The sequence below is a fragment of the Coregonus lavaretus genome, assembly GCF_964263955.1.
Source record: "Coregonus lavaretus genome assembly, chromosome: 2".
In the NCBI taxonomy this organism is placed as follows: Eukaryota; Metazoa; Chordata; class Actinopteri; order Salmoniformes; family Salmonidae; genus Coregonus; species Coregonus lavaretus.
In genome coordinates this window covers 76,552,733-76,573,283 of record NC_139989.1, presented here as the reverse complement: position 1 = coordinate 76,573,283, position 20,551 = coordinate 76,552,733, and the positions used below count along the sequence as shown (strand labels likewise).

At 41.9% G+C, this 20,551-nt stretch overlaps 1 protein-coding gene across 1 annotated transcript in view; it reads right to left on the bottom strand.

The window, feature by feature from the left end:
• LOC311141418 (NLR family CARD domain-containing protein 3-like) overlaps positions 1-17,871 on the bottom strand; it is a 78,382-nt gene extending 60,511 nt beyond the window's left edge. The window contains exon 1 of the mRNA XM_084176743.1: positions 17,679-17,871. Within this exon, the coding sequence (XP_084032869.1) occupies positions 17,679-17,728 (50 nt within the window). The 5' untranslated portion in view covers positions 17,729-17,871. The remainder of the gene's footprint in view (positions 1-17,678) is intronic.
• Positions 17,872-20,551: the final 2,680 nt, after the last annotated feature.

The following is a 20,551-nucleotide window of genomic DNA, read 5'->3' as shown; positions in this document are numbered from 1 at the left end:
AAAGAAATTTGGCGCGAATAATATCGTTCAAGCAAGAAGAAGGAAATAAAGAGAGGTGAGCAACATGTTGAATATGTTGTATTTGTAACATAGTTAACTATTAAATGCATTACAGAAGTGTAACGTTAGATCAGCTAATGTTAACCTGTCCGTTTGTTACTTTCTTTGTGAATTAATTAACAAATTGGCTTGAATCCTGGCCTATGTATTCGTTTGCATTGTTTTTGGTTTAGTTTTGTAGCTAATTCTAACAGTCAGGCATTGAAAATGTATGGCAATATGAAAAAGAATATAATATTTGATCAAAAACGCATGTTGCTGAGTGCTTTTACTTAAACCACACTCAGTAAACGCATTGTAACGTTAAAAGGTTAGACATGAAAGCTAGCTACCTAGCGAGTCAGTTATTTTCAGTAAATGAATGAATAAGCTTGGTCCCCATTGCTTTTGCTCTATAGTTGTCACCAACATGAAGAGAAAAAAGGACTTCATGTTTCTTCCAAAGAAAAGACAAGGCATAAAGTCAGACAGAGCCAGAGGGTTCAGGTGTGGAGAGAGCAAGAGAGAGCAGAGAGAGACAGCAGGAAGACCATTGGAGAGACTGAGAGTGATGTCAGCCAATCCCGGGAGGAGCCACCGGTGCAGCCAGTGATGAACATGGACCCAAGAACTCTGATGGGGGACAGGAGGAGGAGCTTCAAGGCGGCCTGGTACCACATCCACCCCTGGCTTCAATATTCAAACAAATCAGACTCTGGGTTTTGTTACGCCTGTCTCAGAGACTGGATTGGATTCCAAAATTGGGTTTTAACAACTGGAAGAAGGCAACTTACAAAGAGGGGGGATTTGCAATTCATGCAAGGTCTGAGCGGCACAAACAAGCAACGATTACATGGAGAGTCTATCAGAAAGCTGTAAAAAGTAATGCAACACTGGTAAATGCCCTAAACAAGGAACACAACAAACAGGTTCAAGAAAATGGGGACTATATTAAAACAATAGGAGAAGTACTACTACTTACAGCCACACAAAACATTGCACAAAGAGGACACGATGAGTCTGCAGAGTCTGATAATAAAGGGAACTTCATGGCAATCCTAGAAACCTTTTTCTACCCTGTCTTAGATCAGATGCTCAACGAGCTCAACAGACGATTCTCTAGCAGAAACTGTGACATAATGAATGGCGTCCAAACTCTAAACCCCAAAAGTGATGCATTTCTCAAAGAGAAGTCCCTGTTTCCATTTGCTAGAATGTATGAATCAAATATTGAGGACTTGGGGCATGAACTACATCAGTTCAGAAGAATTTGACAAAGGAAAATCCAGAGTGGCATGCAGAGACCCTCCAGTGTAGTAGAGATAGCATTATTCATTCAGCCTTATAAAGTTTTCTTTCAGCTCTTTAAACTGTGTAAAATATCTGTTTCAATCCCTGTTAGTACCGCTTCTTGTGAACAGAGTTTTTCTGCACTAAAGCTGGTGAAAACGTATCTTAGGTCCACAATGTCAGATGAGAGATTAAGCAATTTAGGTGTATTAAGGTTTGAGTCAAGGAGAGCAAAGGCCTTGAATCCAGATGAATTTGCGGATCTTTTTGCAAGAAACCACAACAACCGTAGAATACAGTTGATGTAACTGATAGTGAATATGTAATGCAAATGACAAAATGTAAATGCAAATAATAAATAGTTGAATGATTATAAACGTGGTCATTTGTCTATTAATGCCTGCAATGCAGTGAAGAAAACGACATGACAACAATAATGTGTGATGTAACTGGCCCCTCTAACAGTACAACTGGCCCCAGCCTGGCCCCTCCCACTGGGAATGTTCTAGAACCACCACTGCTGCTACGGCTACATTGGCCCAGTTATTGTTGAATAATAATGATGCTAGGTCGATTCAATTCAAATAATATAGCTAGTAACTTCAAAATACTTACAGCTGAAATACACTGCCGTTTTCTTTGTGAACATGGTGAGATGGAGGAAGCCGCATCCACATGTAGAGTTGTGGGGGAGGGGACAAGTTTCCCAAATAGACACTGGCTTTAGATCAGGTTTAAATTCCCCCCCACTAATGATCCTTGTTAGGTTTGGGGGAGGGGAAGCTGATCCTAGATCTGTATCTAGGGGAAACTTCACCCCAGCAAAGAGAGATGGGGGAAGAGGAGGAGAGAGAGCGTTGCTCTCAGGATTGACAGATCATGTACAAAATCTACCAGTAGGAAATTGGTGGAAGTTAGAGAAATACTCCAGTAACTGAAAGGTCACTGGTTTGAGTCCTGAGCCAGGCAACAAAACATGGGATTGGATCTGAACTGGCAGATCTGTGACCAACCCCTTCAGAAAGACAAATTCCCTTTGTTCCCTGTAACATGGACTAATAAAGTTGTACTGTACTGTGCTGTGCTGCACTTTATTTAACCAACGTTAGCTAAGCTTGTGATGAAATTGTGTGATGTTTACTAATTGCTGCTTTTGAAATTAAACATTGTTGTTTTCTTACCAGGACACTGTCCTACGGCCGTAGGCAGACCTGGCTCTCAAGAGAAGACAGGCTATGTGCACACTGCCCACAAAATGAGGTGGAAACTGAGCTGCACTTCCTAACCTCCTGCCAAATGTATGACCATATTAGAGACACATATTTCCCTCAGATTACAGAGATCCACAAAGAATTCGAAAACAAGCCCAATTTTAGTAAACTCCCTTATCTACTGGGTGAAAAACCATAGTGTGCAATCACAGCAGCAAGATTTGTGACCTGTTGCCACAAGAAAAGGGCAACCAGTGAAGAACAAACACCATTGTAAATACAACCCATATTTATGTTGATTTATTTTCCCATTTGTACTTTAGCTATTTGCACATTGTTACAACACTGTATATAGACATAATATGACATTTGAAATGTCTTTATTCTTTTGGAACTTCTGAGTGTAATGTTTACTGTTAATATTTATTGTTTATTTCACTTTTGTTTATTATCTACATCACATGTCAACAAGAGCAGGAAAGGACAGGGGACAGCAGAGAAGGATAATACCTGATGGAGAAAGTGCCGTGTCAGTGACACAAATTACCATCCAATAAAAACATCTGCTTTTCTCCATACCGTCATGACTGTAGCAGATATTTCAAAACGTTAAAAACAAGTCATTTAAATGACTCTTAATACACATTTCCATCAGAACCATCAGAACTCATAGCTATAAAGCAGTTGGATACAAAGCTTACCTCATGCTTCAGATCGATAGTGAAGTCAGTCTTGAGTGGGTCCTCTTTCCCTTTGTTTGAGAGCCTGGAACATCAAATCACTGTCTATTGGAATTAATAGTTAGAACTGAATACAATGATTATTACTTTCCCTCGACCACTAGGAATGTTGATGATAGACTGAAACAAACAGTGTAACAAAAGGTTTTGTCCAGCAGAACACATTACTGCTGAGAAGTGGTTGCTACGCAGGTTTCTAAAGACCACTAGGGAAAAAACAAGGTCTATGTTAGAAGGGATAGAATAGGCTTAAAGGACGACAGATGGAGACCAGGGTTACAGGAGGGTTGAAGGAGACTAGTTTTAACGGAAGGTAGATGGAGAGTAGGGTTAAAGGAGGGTAGAAGGAGACTTTGGCAGAAAAAATTTTTATACCGCACAAATGATAAAAAATGGCAGGCTACCTTGACATGGACAAACTGAAAATCTGAGCTAAATAAAAACGATCTTGTCTTGAATCCATCAAAAGCCTATTTAATAATTAAATAATATAATATATAATATTGTTGGGATTTAATTTGTTTGTTGAAATACAAGAGTTTAACCTTTGGATAGAAATTGGTTTCTCAATATCAGATAACTTGTTTGTTGAAATACAAGAATTTAACCTTTGGACAGAAACTGTTGGTGTTTCAATATCAGATACCCAGAGTATAGCTATTCTACTCAAGGAAGCGGTGAGTGTGACTAACTGACAGTGGAGTTATCAGCTGTTAAGTCACGATAGGCCGTATCTCTGTGGTTTTACTAAAAAGAACAGAACAAGGAGTAAAGTTGCTATGAAACAGGGCTGATTAAGGACATCAATTTGAGGACATCTACCAGAGACAGAACTACGCCTGGCAATTCAGCGCCTAGGGGTTGGGACCAACCCGCGCGCCAATGAACAGGCGGCAAGTCTAAACCACGCCCAGCCTCTGCTCTGACAGGCCTGTTCAGAAACAGGAACTATCTCTGTCAAGGGTATTTAAGGAAGAACATGTGAGACAGCCGCCAGTTCTCTGATCTCCCTGCGTGGTGCATCAGTGAGCCCGTATACGAACCCTCATACTTATCATTTATACATTTGCATTTAATAAACTTAGCTTGATTTGCAATAACTTCAATGATGTCTTTCATTCCAATACCAGACTTGAATTGATGCACTATTACAATTGGTGACCCCGACTGTGATCTGGTAGCGGAACTTCGCTGGGATTCGTCCAGCCCATTGGACATCGCTGTCGTCGGACGGTGTGTTTCACAAAGAGACCGGTCTTCTATAAAAGGTTAGCAGATACCTATTGTTATACAACTGAAATCTGCATATTGGCATTATCCAAATTATTTTGTGAAACACCTGTTTGATGTAAGTCAATTCTATTTAATACATTAAAATTAACTAAGTTTATTATACTAATTGACAAATGCAAATTGGTTGATAAATATGTGGGTTAAAGCCATGGCCTAATTATATATGGTTGTAGCCTGTATAATTAATGCTTTTTACCGTGTATGGTTGTAGCCAGCACGAGAGAAAAAAGGGTTGAAGCCCTGTAGTTTTTAGAAGTTACCGTGTGTGGTTGGAGCCAACACGAGAGAAATAACTGTTTATGTATGTGATTAAGTTTAACTCACAAGGGTTGGAGCCCTGTGGTTATATAGACGATCAAAATTAGTTTACATATGGTTGGAGCCTATATAAACTGAATTGGAAATTATATGTGGTTGTAGCCAGTATAATACGCTGTCTATTGGGACTACCCAATAAGCGTGCAAAATAATTAGGAATAATAACTGTGTTCATGTATTGTATGTGTTGAATGTTATTACTGTATAGAATTGTGATAAGTGACTAAAATTATGACAACAAGATAAAATTATCCTAGTAAATAGTAATATAAAAATTAACATATATCCTACAGACAAAACGAACGATTACATAGTCTAGTGGCGTGAATTTAATTACGCATAACAAACACTAATAACAATGGCAGAAACAACATTGAAAATTTTAAAATCAACCTTAGAAGTTAATGGGGGAAAGGATGGTAAGAAGAAAGGTGAAGAAGAGAGAGAAAGTACCAATGAAGAGAGAAGAGAAGAAGAATGGGGAGGCTTGTCTACTATAAGCAGAGGAGACAGAGGAGAAGAGAACTGGAGAGAGCGAAAGTGTGGCTTTTGGAGCCAGAAAAGACTGGCAGTTGGCTGGGAACGCATGTGGGTATCTGACGAGAGAATGTTCTAAACTTGCTCACCGAACGCAGACGTGCGTCATGGGTGAGAAAGTAGAGAATATTTACATTTGCATTTTTGGTAATTTGGCAGACGCTCTTGTCCAGAGCGATTTATGGGAGCAATTGGGGTTGAGTGCCTTGCTCGAGGGCACATCGGCAGATTTTTCGCCTGGTCGGCTCGGGGGTTGTAACCGGCGACCTCTCGGTTGTTGGAGCGGCGCTATTGGTCACTAAACTGCCAGCCGCCCCATATGAGTTTAAGATTGTGGCGTTGTTGGATAATATGATGGCGGAATAAACTGACCATAAGTAATGTTGTTTTAGACGTAATGTATAATATAGTACAAAGCAAATAGAGGGTTAAATTGAACTAATTATCATGGAAGAGCTAACGTAGTACAGTGAGGACAGGAACAATATAAGGGGAGACAGATTTTCCTAGGGGATTGAGTAAATAATTGATAATGGATCATTTGAGATGAGATCACATGTAGCAGAGTTAGGGTAATCAATTAAATAATCATTGTATACTCGAGGAATTATGAGTGGTTTAATGAATTAGATATGAGGAATTAGAATGATACAAACAATTATTGATGGGATAAGACTGGGGATTTCATGTTTTGTGTGTATCACCATCTCTAGATTATAACCAGGAGAAAGAGATTAGCTCATCTCAGTTAGGCAGTATTTAGGTCATAAAAATGAGCTATCAAATTGAGTGAGGCCTGGCTATTTGTGATTGTTGTTTTTTCAAATTGGGTTAAAATGGGTTCACAGAGCCATAGGCTGTACAGAGAAAGGACGAGCCCCCATGTTGCCCTAGTGAAAGAACATTCAGAGGAATGGTTATCACTAGGTAAATGGATAAAACAGGGAAGAGAAAAAAACATTACTGACTGGTAGAATACACCAAATGGGGATCAGTATGGCCACTCCACTGGGAGATATAGAAGAAAGTTGAATTGGAGAGCAAAAACCCAGCCCAGAGTCCACCTGGAGATAAGTTTTAACGGATGACAGGAAGAGATTTTCTTAACTCAGGAACAGGAGGCTGAGTTAGCAGCAATTCCGTTCAAATTATGGTCACAAGGACTGCAGATGTAGGACTAATTAAGGGGGTAGCTCCAGTACAAGTGATTCCTCGATTCGATAATAGGCCATACCAAAAGCAATATACTATGAAACCAGAAGCAATAAAAGGTATAATAATAATAATAGTGATGTGCCATTTAGCGGACGCTTTTATCCAAGGCGACTTGCAGTCATGTGTGCATGCATTTTTGTGTATGGGTGGTCCCGGGGATCGAGCCCACTGCCCTGGCATTGCAGGTGCCGTGCTCTGCCAGCTGAGCTACAGAGGACCACCTGAGCTACAGGGATAACACCTACATTTGAGCATTTACTTAAGGGAGGGGTGATAATTCCTGTAGATGAGGTACAATGAAACTCTCCAGCATTTCCTGTTAGAAAGGAGGCACCTAGCGCCGACTGGAGGATGGTCATGGACTTGCAGGGGGTTAATAGAAATATCATTCCCAGAGTTCCATGTGTACCAGAGAACTCCTATTTTACAGTGATAGATTTAGCTAATGCTTTCTTTAGTATCCCAGTTCATCCGGATAGTCAGGGGTGGTTTGGCTTTACTTTTCAGGGAAGGAAATGGACTTAGGTTAGGATGCCTCAAGGCTACTCGGAAAGTCTTACAATCTTAGCCCAGGCTATAACTAGGAATTTGGGAAAGTTTGAACCTAGGGAAGGAAGCAAATGTTAGTTTATGTAGATGATATTCTATTGGCTAATCCCACTCAGGAGGGATGTAAGAAGGATACAATCCAATTGTTAACCTTCCTGGCAGAACAGGGACACAAAGTGAGCAAAAAGAAACTTCAACTTTGGCAGAGCGAGGTCATTTACCTAGGACACACTATAACACAGGAGGGGCGAATGTTAAACTCATCCAGGAAAACTGCTATATTTGAAGCGCCTAAACCGTTAAAACAAAAAACAAATGATGAGCTTTTTGGTAATGATAAACTCCTGTAAAAGCTTGGGTACTCCATTATGTACTGCATACGGGTAAATTAAGTGATCTTATCTATGGGAAGACAATGGCAGCCCATGGTAAAGTAATTTGGAACTCTAAGGAGGCATACATACATCAGGGATGTTATCCAAATGGTAGAGAGTAACGAGGGATATGACATTGGTAGTGATTTACAGATGATGAGGTTTTTTGGTGGGCTATTAGATATAACTGGGTTAATCATGAACATAGAGGTTTTTATTCTTTGTTGCTAGACAGAAGACTTAGGTGAACTAGAAATAGACTTGTCATGTCCAACAATTAGTCTTCAGGTCAAGCCCGGGAGAGCCTGGGTAGAACAGAGTTTGAACTAAACATAAGTGTTAACAGTCCAGAGAGAGGAGTGTGAGAAAGCCATCAAGGAGACCACACCTCTGTTAAAATGAAGAAGCACCAGTAACTACAACCACAACCCCCTCTGCTTCCTCCCCTGGCCCCTCTCTACTATCCCCTCATTACCACTGGTGGTCCTGGAGGTAGAGCTCAGTGTTGCCAGATTGGGTAGTTTCACACCTAAAAGAAATGCGATGCAAGAAACATACAAATCCCGCCCACCCAGCTCACAGAGAAATCTGTTAAAATGTGGCTACTTTTTAGTGGATTGGGCAGGATTTTGGTTCTGATTGTGCTAGAAAGTGGCAATAGAATCTGGCAACACTGGTAGAGCTATACCGGCCTTGGGGTGGGGAAGAAAGCCTCCGAGCAGCCTCCAAGTATGCTTTTATATTTTCCTTTAAGTGGAAAACATCAGATTTGTTCATGTTTAGCCTCTGGAAGACTATACATAGACTGAAAACTCAGAATGGATCCTGCTGAACAACTAGCAGTGAGTAATGATAGGATGTGTCAACAGAACACTGAGGGATAGAGAGCAACTGGACATGCCTAGCTCTGGAACACAGTCCTAGTGGTGCTAGGCTTCTTCACTGGTTTATTTAGCTCTTAATGAAAGAAGAGAGAAGACAACGGAGGGAAAGACAAACAGAGAGGAAAGAGAAGGGGAAGCTGCTGGTACTTTGGGAGACGATGATGAGTTTGCTGAGGTGCCAAGATAATTCACTGTAGAACAGTAGAGGACTCCCACATACTCCCGCATAACTGACAGATCTCTGCTGCTAAGAGAGGCCCACACTCTCATACAGAGAGTACACACATAGAGCGTGATTTACCCTTTGGAGTCATGCACCGTATACCCTGACTGCACATGTACATATGCACGCACGCACACACACACAGACAGAACTGATTTACTGGCTCCCTGAAGGCCTGATAAAACACTGTCTGCATGACCTCACTTCCTGTTTCTGCAGCCAGCGGGAGGATGGATAGACATTAACCCGCTGAGTGGTAGAGGAGATGAGGACACATACACACACATTTCCACTCAGGGTGTTTTACTGGCTGGGAATCTGCCCCCCTGACCTTTCCCCTGTCATGCTTTAGGGGAGGTGGTCTGATCCTGACCTGTGACCCCCACATTGGTCCTCGAACAAATTAAATCAATTTGTCCTTGGGGGTTAATAATGTTTTCCATCCTATCTATCTATATACAGTGGGGAGAACAAGTATTTGATACACTGCCGATTTTGCAGGTTTTCCTACTTACAAAGCATGTAGAGGTCTGTAATTTTTATCATAGGTACACTTCAACTGTGAGAGACGGAATCTAAAACAAAAATCCAGAAAATCACATTGTATGATTTTTAAGTAATTAATTTGCATTTTATTGCATGACATAAATATTTGATCCATCAGAAAAGCAGAACTTAATATTTGGTACAGAAACCTTTGTTTGCAATTACAGAGATCATACGTTTCCTGTAGGTCTTGATCAGGTTTGCACACACTGCAGCAGGGATTTTGGCCCACTCCTCCATACCTTCTCCAGATCCTTCAGGTTTCGGGGCTGTCGCTGGGCAATACGGACTTTCAGCTCCCTCCAAAGATTTTCTATTGCGTTCAGGTCTGGAGACTGGCTAGGCCACTCCAGGACCTTGAGATGCTTCTTACGGAGCCACTCCTTAGTTGCCCTGGCTGTGTGTTTCGGGTCGTTGTCATGCTGGAAGACCCAGCCACGACCCATTTTCAATGCTCTTACTGAGGGTTGTTGGCCAAGATCTCGCGATACATGGCCCCATCCATCCTCCCCTCAATACGGTGCAGTCGTCCTGTCCCCTTTGCAGAAAAGCATCCCCAAATAATGATGTTTCCACCGCCATGCTTCATGGTTGGGATGGTGTTATTGGGGTTGTACTCATCCTTCTTCTTCCTCCAAACACGGTGAGTGGAGTTTAGACCAAAAAGCTCTATTTTTGTCTCATCAGACCACATGACCTTCTCCCATTCCTCCTCTGGATCATCCAGATGGTCATTGGCAAACTTCAGATGGGCCTGGACATGCGCTAGCTTGAGCAGGGGGACATTGCGTGCGCTGCAGGATTTTAATCCATGACGGCGTAGTGTGTTACTAATGGTTTTCTTTGAGACTGTGGTCCCAGCTCTCTTCAGGTCATTGACCAGGTCCTGCCATGTAGTTCTGGGCTGATCCCTCACCTTCCTCATGATCATTGATGCCCCACGAGGTGAGATCTTGCATTGAGCCCCAGACCGAGGGTGATTGACCGTCATTTTGAACTCCTTCCATTCTCTAATAATTGCGCCAACAGTTGTTGCCTTCTCACCAAGCTGCTTGCCTATTGTCCTGTAGCCCATCCCAGCCGTGTGCAGGTCTACAATTTTATCCCTGATGTCCTTACACAGCTCTCTGGTCTTGGCCATTGTGGAGAGGTTGGAGTCTGTTTGATTGAATGTGTGGACAGGTGTCTTTTATACAGGTAACGAGTTCAAACAGATGCAGTTAATACAGGTAATGAGTGGATAATAGGAGGGCTTCTCAAAGAAAAACTAACAGGTCTGTGAGAGACGGAATTCTTACTGGTTGGTAGGTGATCAAATACTTATGTCATGCAATAAAATGCAAATTAATTATTAAAAAATCATACAATGTGATTTTCTGGATTTTTGTTTTAGATTCCGTCTCTCACAGTTGAAGTGTACCTATGATAAAAATTACAGACCTCTACATGCTTTGTAAGTAGGAAAACCTGCAAAATCGGCAGTGTATCAAATACTTGTTCTCCCCACTGTACAAGTTATAAAACTGAACCTCAACTCTCAGTCTCAATTACAGTTCCAGCAAGTTTAAGAGTGATGTCTGACGTGATGACATCATGAGGTTTTCCAACTTCTATCCCTCGTCGCTTAAATCATCCTTCAATTTGAATTCATCTTAAATAATTGTTTGCCCGCTGATGTCTGCCTTTAAATTATAGTATGGCTATATAGGAAATGCCTTTTTGGAAGTGAACCCCATCACTCAAGCTTGTGGCGTAAAGCGAGTTTTAGAAGATACATTTTCAGTGGACAACTTTCTTCTTTATTCGGTGCAATGTGCCGAGGAGTGAGGAAATACCTGGCCACAATTCCTGGCAAGCCCTGGGAGAATCTACTTCCATATGGACCATGACTTCAGATCAGTCCTTAGCAAAGCTGCACTGTTGAAAATGGTCAGACGGTAATTACTACGAATGGCTTCTTCAAACAGGTAAGATGACAGAGGTACCGGGAGTCCAAGGCCAGACTCAGCGAGATGACGGAGCACGTGGCACCCTATTCACATTGAACTACTTTTGACCAGTGCATTATATAGAGAATAGGGGGTTGTAGGAGCTATTCATCATGTTTGTGTTCTATTGATTTAATCCCTATATTTACCTGTTTAGCACCTGACTGCCCCGCTGATTTACATTTCCCCCCCATTGAATATATAAAAGGCTGCCAGGTGAATGAGAAAATTAGCTGCAATTTTTAAAGGAACCGGTTGACTTTGTCTTTTAGCTAGCTAGGTCTTTTAAATTTGCAAAAATAAAAATAAAAAGACACAATTGATGAAGGACGATGATTATGAAGACTAAATACATAAAATGTAAATGTTTGAGGACAGGGTTTTGTTCTTTCTGGATTCCACTAGAATGACGCTATTAGAGATCTCGCACATGAAGCCCTACCTAGACTGCAAGTGCCGGCATTTTTTCCTCTGGTCTAAAATAAAATATCGCAATGCCCCAGGGCAGTGATTGGGGACATTGCCCTGTGTAGGGTGGCGTCTTTCGGATGGGATGTTAAATGGGTGTCCTGACTCTCTGTGGTCACTAAAGATCCCATGGCACTTATTGTAAGAGTAGGGGTGTTAACCCCGGTGTCCTGGCTAAATTCCCAATCTGGACCCTCATACAATCATGGACACCTAATTAATATTAATAATAATAATATGCCATTTAGCAGACGCTTTTATCCAAAGCGACTTACAGTCATGCGTGCATACATTTTTTTGTGTATGGGTGGTCCCGGGGATCGAACCCACTACCTTGGCGTTACAAGCGCCGTGCTCTACCAGCTGAGCTACAGAGGACCACATCCCCTGCTTCCAATTGGCTCATTCATCCCGCCTCCTCTCCCCTGTAACTATTCCCCAAGTCGTTGCTGTAAATTAGAATGTGTTCTCAGTCAACTTACCTGGTAAAATAAGGGTAAAATAAAAAATACATTAAAATTGTGTGGGTGGGAACTAGTGTGCCTGAGAGCACAGACAATTTTCAACCGTTTCATATCGTACTCTTTCTGTTAGTGACAATGATTTAAGAAAATAACGAAAATAAATGGACTAAAATTATTGGATTTCTCTCTTTTATTGGATTGTGTGCAATGGAATTATCCCCAGGTCACTAGTAAGTGGCATCAATAACTTTTTGTATTTGCCACTACAAACTGGTGAGATGACAGAGAGGTACCGGGAGGCCCAGGTCAAGGCCAGACTCAGTGTAATAATTGATGGAGGAGTGGGAGCAGGAGAGGTGGCCAGAGAGGTGTCCAGAGAGGGATGGATGAGAGGGGGCAGGAGAGTGGGCCAGAGAGGGATGGAGGAGAGGGGGCAGGAGAATAGGCCAGAGAGGGATGGAGGAGAGAGATGGAGGAGTGGGAGCAGGAGAGGTGGCCAGAGAGGTGTCCAGAGAGGGATGGATGAGAGGGGGCAGGAGAGTGGGCCAGAGAGGGATGGAGGAGAGGGATGGAGGAGTGGGAGCAGGAGAGGTGGCCAGAGAGGTGTCCAGAGAGGGATGGATGAGAGGGGGCAGGAGAGTGGGCCAGAGAGGGATGGAGGAGAGGGGGCAGGAGAATAGGCCAGAGAGGGATGGAGGAGAGGGATGGAGGAGTGGGAGCAGGAGAGGTGGCCAGAGAGGGATGGAGGAGAGGGGCCAGGAGAGTGGGCCAGAGAGGGATGGAGGAGAGGGGGCAGGAGAGTGTGCCAGAGAGGGATGGAGGAGTGGGAGCAGGAGAGGTGGCCAGAGACGGATGGAGGAGAGGGGGCAGGAGACAGCCACTGATGGGGGATGAGGGGGTAAGAGCAGTGTTGCTCATCGGAGGCGTGTACCACTGACACATACACACACACACCAGAGGAGGCTGGTAGGAGGAGCTATAGGAGGATGGGCATATTGGAATGGCTGGAATGGAATAAATGGAACGGTATCAAACACATCAAACATATGGAAACTCTTCCATTTATTCCATTCCAGCCATTACAATGAGCCTTTCCTCCTATACATCCTCCCACCAGCCTCCTCTGACACACACGTATACATAAACACAATAGGCATTCATGCACCTAAGGGTATTCTGTTGATGCCTCTCTCTCTCTCTCGTTGCATCCAATGGCAGTGTACGCGATAAGCTAATGCAAGGAGCTGCTTGTGGATTTGCCATCTCTAACGCAGTTCCACCTCCGATTTGATAGAATCTAGCCCTTCACATTGCATTATCCAGTAACCACATCAACCTTTAATCCACATCTTATACTTTTCTCATATTTTGTGTGTTCTTTCTTCCATATGGGAATGAATGCTGACAAATAAATGCTCATATTATTTTATTGATGAAGTATTCCACTAAATGAAAGAAGATAGAAATTAACTTTTGACCAATGCTAGCTGATAATATTTACTCTTCCATATGCGTTGTGTTCTTACATCTTCTTCAGTATGAGGTCTGGGATGTACACCATGTGATTTTCTTTGCCATATGCCTTTTTCAACAGCTTTTCTCTTTCTTTCTCCCTCTGTTTCTTTTCGTTATAGTTCCTTGCCACCTCGTCCAGGTGGGCTTTCACCCTCTCCTTATTCTTCCTCACTTCTTCCTTACTCTCTGCTTTTCTAGCTCTGAGCAGTTCTTTCATGATCTCTTGGAAATAAAACATTTACCAATAGACATATCGAAACAGTCAGGCTATTTAATGCAATCACATGAACATCTGGTTGTGACATCTCTTCTCCATGTTAACTGTCAATAATAATAATAAGTCACTGTTTGTTAAGGTAGTTATAGACAGTGCAGCAACACAAGGCCATGTCTCACACGTATTTGTATTCATTAAAAGTCGGCCATTTGTTGTTTCTTTGTCTTTCCGTCTTTCAATCTGAGAATGTAGACAGAAGGGCTAAAACGGGCATGATTGATCTGAGGGGAAATCATTGATACATTCAGAAAGTTTTTTTGCAACAAGTAGGAGATTTATATTATGTAAAGTAGGCTAGGTTATAATATATAACAGAGGTTTGTTAGTGATATGCAGATGGAGGTCTATACCTCAGCTATAGCCTACATATCCTAGATGACCAGCCTAAACCTGTTCAGATCAGTTCCCATAACGTCACAGGCCTACCAGTAGCAGGACAGAGCATGTACACTATATTTATAAAAGTATGTGGACACCCCTTCAAATGAGTGGATTCGGCTATTTCAGCCACACCCGTTGCTGACAGGTATATAAAATCGAGCATACAGCCATGCAATCTCCACAGACAAACATTGGCAGTAGAATGACACCGTACTGAAGAGCTCAGTGACTTTCAACGTGGCACCGTCATAGGATGCCACCTTTCCAACAAGTCAGTTCGTCAAATTCCTGCCCTGCTAGAGCTGCCCCGGTCAACTCTAAGTGCTGTTATTGTGAAGTGGAAACATCTAGGAGCAATAACGGCTCAACCGTGAAGTGGTAGGCCACACAAGCTCACAGAACGGGCCCGCCAAGTGCAGAAGCACATAAAAATCGTCTGTCCTTGGTTGCAACACTCACTACAGAGTTCCAAACAACGTCAGCAAAATAACTGTTCGTCAGGAGCTACATGAAATGGGTTTCCATGGCCGAGCAGCTGCACACAAGATCACCATGCGCAATGCCAAGCATCGGCTGGAGTGGTGTAAAGCTCGCCGCCATTGGACTCTGGAGCAGTGGAAATGGGTTCTTTGGAGTTCTGAATCACGCTTCATCATCTGGCAGTCCGACGGACGAATCTGGGTTTGGAGAATGACAGGAAAACACTACCTGCCCGAATGCATAGTGCCAACTGTAAAGTTTGGTGGAGAAGGAATAATGGTCTGGGGCTGTTTTTCATGGTTCGGGCTAGGCCCCATAGTTCCAGTGAAGGGAAATCTTAACGCTACAGCATAAAATGACATTCTAGACGATTCTGTGCTTCCGACTTTGTGGCAACAGTTTGGGGAAGGCCCTTTCCTGTTTCAGCATGACAATGCCCCCCTGCACAAAGCGAGGTCCATACAGAAATGGCTTGTCGAGATCGGTGTGGAAGAACTTGACTGGCCTGCACAGAGCCCTGACCTCAACCCCATCGAACACCTTTGGGATGAATTGGAACGCCGACTGCGAGCCAGTGCCCGACCTCACTAATGCTCTTGTGGCTGAATGGAAGCAAGTCCCTGCAGCAATGTTCCAACATCTACTGGAAAGCCTTCCCAGAGGAGCGGAGGCTGTTATAGCATCAAAGGGGTGACCAACTCCATATTAATGCCCATGATTTTGGAATGAGATGTTCGACTAGAAGGTGTAATGAGATGTTGCACCAGCAGGTGTAATGAGATTTTGGACCAGTAGGTGTAATGAGATGTTGCACCAGCAGGTGTAATGAGATTTTGGACCAGCAGGTGTCCACATACTTTTGATCATGTAGTGTATGTTTGGTGAAGTAATAAAGAAGGTGTAAAATTTTGGGTAGATGTTCCTAGAACAGATTATAACTATATATGGACATATTATAAAGTATGTGTATGAATAGAGTCTTAAGGATTAAAGTGAAACTGAGATGAGGAAGTGAATCAGTAGGCCAATGTGACGATGTTACAATGTGATGATGTTACAAGTAAGTTACACTTGTTAAATCCACTTCAGTCAGTGTAGATGCAGGGGCAGAGACGTGTTGGAGTCAAGAATGGTCCACCACCCAAAGGACATCCAGCCAGCGTGACACAACTGTGGGAATCATAGGAGTCAACATGGGCCAGAATCCCTGTGGAACGCTTTCGACACCTTGAAGAGTCAATGCCTTGACGAGTTGATGCTGTTCTGAGGTCAAAAGGGGGTGGAGGGGGGCAACTCAATATTAGGAGGGTGTTCTTAATGTTTTGTACACTCAGTGTATTTTTGTTGCTTTATGTAATGGCATATATTTTAATGCTTTATGTAATGTATTTTATCTATTGAAATATAATTGTGATATATTTAAAAATTTTGTTTCATGGTGATTTATTATGTTTTTCAGAATCTCCAACCAAACTCTGCGATCAGTCTCTCCAGTGCCCAGTCATCTGTCCATGAAGAGTGACATCTCTATGGATCATCCTATACATTTTAGTGATAAATCAGGGACCTTTGACCCTAGGTAAGTTACTGGTCAGAATTGATGATATTACTATTGAAGAGGAGAATCTTCTAGATCTGAAACCAGATGTATTTTGTATTCCTCTCTAGGTTTCTTCCTAGGTTCCTGCCTTTCTAGGGAGTTTATCCTAGCCACCGTGCTTCAACATCCGAACATGCGCTGTTCGGAACCAGACGACCGTTAGAGCCAATGACGTGTTCACTTTACCATGAAATGCTTCCTTACGAGCCCTTTCCCAACCATGCAGTTAAAAAGAGACTATATACCAGGAGTACCAGTACTGAGTCAATGTGCAGGGGTACCAGGTAGTTGAGGTAATAACTAGACAATATACAAGGAGTACCAGTACTGAGTCAATGTGCAGGGTACCAGGTAGTTGAGGTAATAACTAGACTATATACAAGGAGTACCAGTACTGAGTCAATGTGCAGGGGTACCAGGTAGTTGAGGTAATAACTAGACTATATACAAGGAGTACCAGTACTGAGTCAATGTGCAGGGGTACCAGGTAGTTGAGGTAATAACTAGACAATATACAAGGAGTACCAGTACTGAGTCAATGTGCAGGGGTACCAGGTAGTTGAGGTAATAACTAGACTATATACAATGAGTACCAGTACTGAGTCAATGTGCAGGGGTACCAGGTAGTTGAGGTAATAACTAGACTATATACAAGGAGTACCAGTACTGAGTCAATGTGCAGGGGTACCAGGTAGTTGAGGTAATAACTAGACTATATACAAGGAGTACCAGTACTGAGTCAATGTGCAGAGGTACCAGGTAGTTGAGGTAATAACTAGACTATATACAAGGAGTACCAGTACTGAGTCAATGTGCAGGGGTACCAGGTAGTTGAGGTAATAACTAGACTATATACAAGGAGTACCAGTACTGAGTCAATGTGCAGGGGTACCAGGTAGTTGAGGTAATAACTAGACTATATACAAGGAGTACCAGTACTGAGTCAATGTCCAGGGGTACCAGGTAGTTGAGGTAATATGTACATGTAGGTAGGGGTAAAAGTGACTAGGCAATCAGGATAGAGATGACATCTCATCCAGGGAGTGGAAACACACACACACACACACACACACACACACACACACACTCACAGACACACACACACACACACACACAGGGAGGGAAGGTTGTGTTAGTTTAATATTGTTTCAGGACTATGAAAATGGAAAAAAGGATTGGCCTATGGATTATGAAAACAACAAAAATAAATGGTAAAATGGGAGAGGAGAAATGACTAGAGACAGTGTTGTTTAACTCACTGACCATGACCCATGAGTTCTTCTTACCTTTGTTCAGTAGAAAAGTCTCCCTCTCTAAACGTCATAGGTAGATCCATAGAATTGTCACTCTTCAAGGACACACAGCTGGGTACAGGGGAGGCTGGTCTCTCCTGCTTGATTGGGCTTCAACACAACAGAGACAAACATTACATCTCTCATCTACTCTGAGTTCAGATGGGGAAACAAGAGTTTCATTCCAAAACGCTATATATTCATTTTAAGAAATGTTGGTCAATTAGATTTGATTGTTTAAAGAAATTAGGAAAGACATTGGTGTGTTTTTTCACCATCTAATCATATATCTGCCTCACTCTCAGAGAAATAAGTAGTACTGCTAGGTTTTACACAGTAATAATATATCTGCCTCACTCTCAGATAAATAAGTAGTGTTGCTAGGTTTTACACAGTAATAATATATCTGCCTCACTCTCAGAGAAATAAGTAGCACTACTAGGTTTTACACAGTAATAATATATATCTACCTCACTCTCAAAGAAATAAGTAGTACTGCTAGGTTTTACACAGTAATAATATCTGCCTCACTCTCAGAGAAATAAGTAGTACTACTAGGTTTTACACAGTAATATAATATATCTGCCTCACTCTCAGAGAAATAAGTAGTACTGATAGGTTTTACACAGTAATAATATATTTCTGCCTCACTCTCAGAGAAATAAGTAGTACTGCTAGGTTTTACACAGTAATAATATATAAATGCCTCACTCTAGATAAATAAGTAGTACTGCTCGGTTTTACACAGTAATAATATATCTGCCTCACTCTCAGAGAAATAAGTAGTACTACTGCTAGGTTTTACACAGTAATAATATATATCTGCCTCACTCTCAGAGAAATAATTAGTACTGCTAGGTTTTACACAGTAATAATATATATCTGCCTCACTCTCAGAGAAATAAGTAGTACTGCTAGGTTTTACACAGTATTAACATATATCTGCCATATATCATTAAATCAAAATCAATCAACAAAAAAATAAAAAATAATAATAATTAAAAAGATGTTGCTCTCTGTCACTGCTTGATGGAGACTGACAGTGTTGTAGAGACAGAGATATTGCTCTCTGCCACTGCTTGAGGGAGACTGATAGTATTGTAGAGACAGAGATGTTACTGTCTGTAACTGCTTGAGGGAGACTGATAGTATTGTAGAGACAGAGATGTTACTCTCTGTAACTGCTTGAGGGAGACTGATAGTATTGTAGAGACAGAGATGTTACTCTCTGTAACTGCTTGAGGGAGACTGACAGTATTATGGAGACAGAGATATTGTTCTCTGTAACTGCTTGAGGGAGACTGACAGTATTGCAGAGACAGAGATGTTACTCTCTGTAACTGCTTGAGGGAGTCTGACAGTATTATGGAGACAGAGATATTGTTCTCTGTAACTGCTTGAGGGAGACTGACAGTATTGCAGAGACAGAGATGTTACTCTCTGTAACTGCTTGAGGGAGACTGACAGTATTATGGAGACAGAGATATTGTTCTCTGTAACTGCTTGAGGGAGACTGACAGTATTGTAGAGACAGAGATGTTGCTCTCTGTAACTGCTTGAGAGAGACAGTATTGTAGAGACAGAGATGTTAATCTCTGTAACTGCTTGAGGGAGATTGACAGTATTGTAGAGCCAGAGATGTTACTCTCTAACTGCTTGAGGGACACTGACAGTATTGTAGAGACAGAGATGTTACTCTCTGTAACTGCTTGAGGGAGACTGACAATTTTGTAGAGACAGAGATGTTACTCTCTGTAACTACTTGAGATAGACAGTATTGTGTGACCTGCAGAGTCAAAAGGATGGAAAGATGTCCGGCCCCCTAGTAACTTCCCTAGCAACCTATCAGGGCACAGGTCACACAGGTCAGGGAGGGTTTGAGAGGCAGGTTTATGGTTCCCCCTAGACTCTCAGGCTCTGGTTATGGGGGATTGGGAGTGCAGTGTGGGGTTGAGATACTGATAACAGTCACCGGCAGGGAATACGTAACAGAGGTGTTTTCCAAAACGATCGTTATTAAAACATGAATATCAAATTAAAACTAAGATGACTGCGTTAATGCATTACAAAATAAACTGTATGCTAAAGTCCTATTTAAATCATATTGAAATACGTTTAATGTTCAATCAATTGAGTTCTATTTTGCTACTTGTAGACTACTGTCTGTAATTTGTCTCAATATATTTCATGATGTGTAGGCTGTAAAGAAGGGGAGGGTGCTCAACCAACGTGAGTCGAGGTCCAAACCCAAAATTAAATCATCATTGAAAAGGAAAACGCCAACGCTCGCTCACCATTACAAATGATTTGTTTTATTTAAGCAAGGTTAAAAGATGAAAGTTTCGGCCGTCATCAGAATAATCACACAAAGGGAATGGACAAGTTCATGTAGGGCATGGGAAAGACTATTAGGGAGAAAACTCTCTTCATCTGGTGGTGCTAATGAGAGTGGGTGTGGTGGACTACACAGGTTGGTCCTCAGGGTGAGCGGTACTGTGGTCAATGTCTCTATCTAGTGGTCAACTACAGTAATGGAACCACTAAAACCATTTAGGAGATGGGGCAATCATTTTTCAACTGCAAAGTAGATATCATTGATGTAAAACCTTTCGCTCTTAGAGATATTAGCACCTATGGCTGCAAATATTGAGGCAGCTTATTCTAATGCTTACACAATAAAAATGCCCTAAATCACAGATTCGGCACATCATTGTTCACATGTTAGGCTACACATCATGATATATATTGAGACAAATTACAGACCGTAGTCTACAAGTAGCAAAATAGAACTAAATATATTGAACATGACATGTATTTCAATATGATTGAAATAGGCCTATAGCCTAATGTTTATATTTTAATGCAGT